At 35.7% G+C, this 7,925-nt stretch overlaps 2 protein-coding genes across 3 annotated transcripts in view; both read left to right on the top strand.

Moving 5' to 3' along the window:
• The first annotated feature begins 1,212 nt into the window (after window positions 1–1,212).
• LOC115215382 (loricrin-like) lies at window positions 1,213–2,366 on the top strand. Its single transcript, XM_029784542.1, has 2 exons — window positions 1,213–1,242; window positions 2,040–2,366. The coding sequence occupies exons 1-2, from the start codon at window positions 1,213–1,215 to the stop codon at window positions 2,364–2,366; spliced, it is 357 nt and encodes a 118-aa protein (XP_029640402.1).
• Window positions 2,367–5,515: 3,149 nt separating this feature from the next.
• LOC115215812 (ras-related protein Rab-23) overlaps window positions 5,516–7,925 on the top strand; it is a 68,431-nt gene continuing 66,021 nt past the window's right edge. The window contains exon 1 of one of the 2 annotated variants that reach the window (XM_036505818.1): window positions 5,516–5,607. The gene's annotated coding sequence lies outside the window, so the exon portion shown is untranslated. The remainder of the gene's footprint in view (window positions 5,608–7,925) is intronic. The other variant, XM_036505820.1, reaches the window with a different exon arrangement.

The raw sequence follows: 7,925 nt of genomic DNA, 5'->3' as shown, positions 1-7,925 counted from the left end.
CATTATTTACACAGAGCCTCTACTACTTACAATTCTAAACAACATTATGTTCTGGTTCTTAATTACAGTTAACTAAACAGAACCATTTTACTCTTTTAAAACCAATTTTCTAATGGTATATACCACTTATGTCTTTCAATTAATCTTGAAACTAATCAAGAATTTGGGGAGTTTTAATAAAATAACTAGTGTTGTTATTACACTAGTGTTTAGAATATAACTTTACAAAAAGTTCATACATAAGATTATCACAGTAAGTTTCTTGAGCAATGTGAAGTTTTATTGGCAGTTTACCAAGAATTTTATCAGAAATTTTATGCAAAGCAAATCATTCAAAGAATTTGAATTAAATTCTTGTCTAATCATACATATTTTTCATCACCACCATCATCATTAAGTCAATGAAGGAGTCGCTTTGTGGTCGTTTGACCTGCTAAAAATAGCAGTCAAAGCTCTCTCAAATCACATCCTAGTGTTTCTTTTTATTTTTTAAAGTACCTAGGATAATGCGATCTTGGGTTGTCTGCTCATAGGGAAAGATGGGATGGTCATGGTTGGAATGCTCTAATTATAGGTCAGTCACTTCATTTCTTTCCATCATAGGAGTCACTCTATTTCTTTCCATCCTCCACATGTTGAACTTGAGATCTTTGGACTCTAAGCCATGCTTCCAAGTATGGAACTTTCTCGGCAACTTTTCAATAGACTCTTCAAGAACCTGGTCATCAGCAAACAAAAATTTCTATGGAGGGTCCAAAACTCATTTATTATATAAAGCCTCAAGAATTATAAAGAATAAAAGTGTTACTGAGGAGAGTCTAACAAAGTAAACTGCAAATAAACTGACAAAAGGCAACAAGAAATTACAGCTGTGCCTTTTTCATGAAAAGTCATGAAATTTCAGACTAAGGCCTAATAGACTAATAGATGCCAACAGGCATGGTATGTGAAGCAAGGTAGAACATGTTTGATGGTGTCTAGGTAATCATTAAAAAAGCAACCTTAACATTAAAAAATCCATGAAGAATATTTAAATAATTTTGTATCATAAGTGAGTTCTTAAGATTCAGAATAGGCTCCTTCCATTTAAACGGTTCATTTAGCACCTATCTTAAAGTCAAAATTTCCCTTTTTGTTTTTATACTTAGATGACCTGTGCAGATTTTCATAGACTGTTGACATGATTACTATTCAGTTTGAACATGTGTAGTTATGGGGAAGAAGGACTTGATTAAGTGCTTGGTAGGCAAAAGTATGGAGAAGGAGGAATTTACTGAATTGGTCTATGTTGAGAAGATATGCCGCACAAACTTATTTTACAAATTTTATTAAATGTTTTTGCTAACACACATCATCACAGATTGTTCTTTAGAAAAAGAAATTTTCTGGTGCTATATTTTTGTTGAAATATCCTACATCTGTTGCAACTAATTTTGAAAGTAATAAAGAAGTTAGCAAAATAAGTAACTTCACATTATCAAGCTGGTGCTTAGAACATAAATTAACATGAAAATTTGATGGAAATTTTTAGATTAGAGAACCATAGAACCAGGGGTAGCTTGAGGCAGGTTGATATCAAAATGAATAAATGAAATAGTTCACAATTTATCAGAGAGAGTGGTGCATGTCTGTTTGTGCATGAGAGTGTAGTGTGTGTGTTTGAAAGAGAGAGAGAGAATGCATAGTTTTATGTGTGTATGTGTATATGTAATCATATGTATATGTGGGTATATGTAACTATGTGTGTGTGTATTATGACTAATGAATAAAAGAGGACAGTGCCCCACCCACACACAAAGCCATGTGAAATTGAGGAAAGAGGTGTGCCAGTTTTTCCTTCAAACCTTGACTGACAACTGACTGGGCCAGCTGATGTTTAATCAAAATGAATCACATTTTAAAGATATGAACTGATATGAAAACTTGATTTGACAAGCTGGCAGCAGCATAGTTTCTTACTGAATCATAGCATTACAGCAATAACTACAAGTTTTTGTCTAATGAAAATCTATGTTAAATTTAAACATCATTGTTTTCAGTCTAGAAGGAAGTTATATAATTATGATGGTAGTGGTGATAGCAATGGTGGTGGTAGTGGTAATCATGGTAGCAGTGATAGTAATAAAGGTAGCATGAAAGTTAGTGGCTGTAGTGATAGTGATGGCAATGGTTGTAGTGTTGACAATGGTGACAGTGGAGGTTGTATCTGCAGTGGTAATAGTGGCACTGTTGACAATGGTAGTATTTGTGGTAGTAGTGTTGGCAGTGGTGTTAGTGTGACAGTAGTGTTGGCAATGTTAGTAGTGGCAGTAATGGTAGTATTGACAGTGGTATTAGAAGTTCTGACAGTGATGGGATTGCAATGACAATGATAGTAAAAGTACTAAAAGTGACAATGGCAATGATGATGATAATGAACATTATCACCAATAAGTGATAATGATATCAAGTAGGACTAAATTTAATTTTAAATAAATCACTGTTAATTACTCTGATTAGGTCTCTGGTGCCTACTTCCTTAATTGTTGACACTTTGTTATATCAGTCAGTCTACCCATCTGTTCCTTCATAGGTTGATACTGTAGCAGTGTGGTGGTTGTGGTACTGATTAACCTTAGGTCAGCATTAATTCCACCCATCAGCACCAATATCATTTTAACATCCACTTTTCGATTCCTTGAATGGAAAGTGAACTGGTTTCTAAGGCAAAATACTTTATGTGATGCCAATCCTCACCTGTTTCCGAACAAGATAATGATCCCCTACTTTCTTGAGCAACAAACAACCCAGGCATGGTTAAGTGGAGAACTGGAAATGAATGACATTGCACAAATGAGCCTTTTGTTTACAAAGATTGAGCAACACATACCAAGAAACCCAACCATACTTTTGCAGTGACTGCAAACAACACCATTTGCAATGCTATGCCAATGTTTACAACTGGCAAACATGCATGAAGACATGAAAAATATGAATTTGTTCACATAAAGAAAACAGGTACCCTTCAGTTTCCATCTACAAAATCCCTTCATATGGCTTTGGTTGCTGTGGAACTATAATAGAAGGCACTTGCCCAAAGTGCCATACAAAGGTACTGAACCTGAAACCACATGATTGGGAAGCAAGCTTCACAGCCACACAGCCATGCCTGCTATAATTATTTTCTTTTCTTTTCCAGTCAATCTCAAATTACATTATATGAATTTTCTCTTCTTAAAGATGATCAAGTGCAATTCAAAAGAAAATTTGACTGCTATTTCTAGTAGGTTGAGTAACCATGTAGAGGTTCCCTCCTTGGCTTTCCTTCATGTGTATATGTATGTGTGTACATGTATGTGAATGTGTGTATGCAGGTGCATGTATGCAGGCGTATGTATGCAGGCATATGTATGCTTATGATGGATAAGGCACAGTTGTTTTTGAAATATGTCATTAAGAATACACACTGGCCCTGGTGCCTAAGTCACAACAATAAAGAGTGATAATGAACAGAGATGTGGATACTTGTAGTTCAGACTCATGTCAGCCTTGATCAAGATATTTCAAACATGACCATTTTTTCAGGCATAATGGTAGTAAAAATGGTATTTTCCTTTGGACAGGATGGTAATAAGAATAACTTATTCTTTAACACTTTAGTATTTAAACTGGCTATATCTGGCCCATACGTTCTTTGTTTTATGTTCAAACCAACCAGATCTGACCTCTGAAACATACGCAATGATGGTGTTCTAAAAATAAACAAACACTTCATCAAAATCTCAAAGCTATGAGATAATGCCCGATTAATTCAAAACAATGCAAGTAAATAATTACTATATTTGTCAGATTAATCTGAATGCTAAAGAGTTAAGGGGATAATTCAGTCAGTCTTTGTTTAATCCTTGAGGAAAATGGGAACATCTAAATAGTGACAAAATGGAAATTAGTTTATAAAACTAATTATACTAAATTACTTACATTTCACCATTTCAGAAACTAAAATAATTTAAACAGTTGTTGGGTTGTTTGCTTTTATACATACACACACATATATGAGGGGTGTATGAAAAGTTTTGAGTCTTCAAGGCCTTTGAGACTTGAAGTCTTGTACCTTCATCAGCAGTTTTGTACCATGTTTTGTTTTTTTGAGGCTCAAGACTTTTCACACACCCCTCGTATAAACACTTGTCATGTTCATGTGTAAGATCCTAGCCCAAAATAAGTACTTAGTCTTGGATTTGAACTCCTGATCTCAGAAATCATCCATTCAATAATATCTAAGAACATAATCACAAATTTTCAGGATAAAAATAGCAACAAAAATTACTGGCTCTTTAAACTGTTGAGTCTCATCAGGTTTCAAGTAGTCAGTCATAGTGTAGAACTAACTACTAATAGACAGATTGTAAAGTAGAACCACTGGAATGAGCCTGACAACTAAGCCATACATTTTCAAGGAAGAGTGCTCCAAATGTATACTACATGGTGGTACATTCCACTGCTGTATGTAGCCCTGTATCTTATTTGACTATATTTCACTGCAGTAGGAGGTAGCACAGATTGGTATATCTCCCTGATATATATAGGGTATCAAGGGATATTGTGTAGTCAAACGTTTTGCAATATTTTTGCAACTTATTTGCTCTATTCATCAAGTTGCAACAAAAGCAGCCTAACATTCAATGTAAAGGCCATCATGCTGTACCATCTGAAGCCACCTCTCTGCTAGTTCTTTGATCCTACATTGATACCAGTACTTGTCCTTCAGAGTGAAGACCTTCACTGAAGCTTCTACCTCCTCTTGGTTGATGAAGCATCACAAGCAGAGGAAGTGAGCCATGGATCATAAGTAATAATCTGAGGGAGCTAGGTCCAGAATATATATTGGGTTTAGAATCAGTTTGATCCCCTCAAGTTCCTGGAGTTTATTCTGGAGTCATTTTCTGTTAACCAATGTTGGGTAGTTTTGCTGCAAAATGGCATACATCCACTCCAGCTGTTCGAAATACGGGTTGGCATCAATGGTTTGACTGTCTGAAAAACTTATAGTGAATTATCACCTCATAATTCCACCAGGTGCAGAGCATCTCCTGTGTTTGAAACTCATGTTTGGCAACAGGTTCCGAAAGCTGGTCTTTGCTTAATTTCTGCTCATGCACATTAGTATTGTGGAAAGATATCTTCCTTGCATTATTACTTGTTCTGATCCATGGCTTAATTCCTGCCTTTGCAACACTTCATCAACCAAGAGGAAGTGGAAGCTTCTATGAAGAAGTTGTCTCGAAGGACAAGAACTGGTGTCAGCATAGGATCAAAGAACTGGCAAACAGGTGGCTTCATATGGTGTAAAATGATGGCCTCTACTTTGAATGCTAAGCTGCTTTTGTTGTGACTTAATGAATAAATCAAATAAGTTACCAAAATATTGCAAACTTTTGACTCAACATAGTAGTATATCTCATTACTGTATGTACCATATGCTGTAAATAGGTCCCACATGGTGATATAACTCACAGCAGTAAGTAGGTTCCACACAGACATAACTCACTGTTGAATGCTGGTCATGCATAATATAACCAACCACATCAAGTAGGTACCTCTCAGTGGCACAATCCATTACTTCAGGTAAGTATTAGACATTGGTATATTTCAATACTGTAGCAGAGTGACATTGAGTATTATGTTATCTTGCAGGGGTGAGGTTAATTTCCCCTCTCAACATATCTAGGGGTAGATATATTCATTTAAAGTTAATCATCATTCGTACAGATCCACTGAAAAAAGAGTGAATGAGGTCAGTCATACAATACTAACAACCACCACAGATAACCACAATATATGTACTTTCCAGTTAGATAACATATTCTATTCTGTACAGCTGTTCAGAGAGGAAAAAAGGAGAGACAGACAGATGAATAGAATAATAACATTTAAAATGGAAAAGATAAATTAGGAATTTTAGTTTGATAGTGTGTGTGTGTGTGTGTGTGTGTGTGCACGCGCGCACGTTATTTCCAAAAATTAAGGTTTTTAAGCTTAGCATGATTTATCATTACTTTATCTTTTTTCAAACAAACTGGCCAGTGTGACTGCATGCACATATACATGTATATAAATGTGTGTGTGTGTGTGTGTGTGTGTGAAAGAGAGAGAGACAGACAGACAAACAGAGAAAACATTCTATACTGGTTTGCTTTGTTTTAAAATAAACTTACGGTTAAAGTGCCACAGTGACAGGTTCTGAAATCTTCCTGTCTTTCCCCACAAAAAAGTTCATAATTTCTGTTTCATTGTGTCTTAGCTTGTGTCCACTTTCTGTAGTCTTAACCACACACATACACACACAAATCATCATCATCATTTTCATGGGTCAGAGTTTAGTGAGGCAGATTTTTGGCAGCCAGATACCCTTCCTTTTGCCAACCCTTACCTACTTCCAAGCAAGGTAATATTTCCCTATGACCAAACATGTTTTCACAGAATATTGAAAATGAAGAAGATCCATTTACAGCATTACATAATGTGAAGACATGGAGACACGAGCATACACACACTCACACATACATATTCATATATATATATATATATATATATATATATATATATATATATATGTGTGTGTGTGTGTGTATATATATATATGTGTGTGTGTGTGTATATATATATATATATATATATATATATATGCGAGTCATTTAAGAAACCATAAGCCAGGGAGATGCACTTGTATATCTGTCAATAGAGTGGGTATATTATCCAAAATATTTTGTATTATATATTCATCACAACTGATCTTACCAATTGGTTTTGCGCAAGGAATACAATGGAGTTTTATGTAACAATCCAATTACTTAACATTATACTCAGAGTTAGCCAATATATATTTCAGATAAGATATGTATGTGTGTGTATGGCCTTGTCTTCACATTGCATAATGTTGTAAATGAAGGTTATATATATATCATCATCATCATTTAACATCCATTTTCCATGCTGGCATGGGTTGGACGGTTTGACTGAGGTCTGGAGAGCCAGTAGCTGCACCAGGCACCAATCTGATCTGGCGATGTTTCTACAGCTGGATGCTCTTCCTAACGCCAACTACTCCGAGAGTATAGTGGATGCTTTTTACGTGCCACCGCCACAGGAGCCAGTCAGATAGGCCTGGCACTGATCACATTCAGATAGTGCTTTTTACACGCCACTGGCATGGGAACCAGCCAGGGAGTACTGGTATGGCCTTGTTCAGATGGTGCTTTTTACATGCTACTGACACAGGAGCCAGTCAGGCAGGCTTGGCCTCAATCACATTTGGATAGAGCGTTTTATGTGCCACCAGCACAATCATATGAAATGTGGAAGTTTCTACATCTTTTGCAGAATTCAGCAAGATATTCATTGGTCTTTATATAGCTCTCTATGTATATATATATATTTCTCAGGTATGTAGGTACATATAAATACACACACACTTACTGGGTCATGTCTTAATTAGGACAACTGTAAGTCATTTGTTTCACTATCTTGGTCAATTTGTAAAGTCTGTTCAGGGAAAGATTTAAAATAATCCTTTCTACTATAGGCACAAGGCCTGAAATTTGGGAGAGGGTGACAGTCGATTACATAAACTCCAGTACTCAACTGGTACTTAATTTATCAACCCCAAAAGGATGAAAGGCAAAGTCGACCTCAGCAGAATTTGATCATTTTGTCTAGCATGCTAACGATTCTGCTAGCTCACTGCCTTAGAGAGATTTAAAATAATGGCAAGCTTTTAAAAATCCTCATCAACATTATTGAAGATTATTTATTTTTTAGGATTTAACAAAATACTGTAGTTGTTCATTAGAAAACCAATCATGTGAGGGCCATTTCTTGTTTTTGTAAATTTTGCAAGTAGGTCTAAAACACTAGAAGGTAGCAGCTGGTGAAAATGTGAAAGA

This window comes from Octopus sinensis, linkage group LG9 (assembly GCF_006345805.1).
Source record: "Octopus sinensis linkage group LG9, ASM634580v1, whole genome shotgun sequence".
NCBI lineage: Eukaryota > Metazoa > Mollusca > Cephalopoda > Octopoda > Octopodidae > Octopus > Octopus sinensis.
This window is presented reverse-complemented; position numbering and strand designations above follow the sequence as displayed.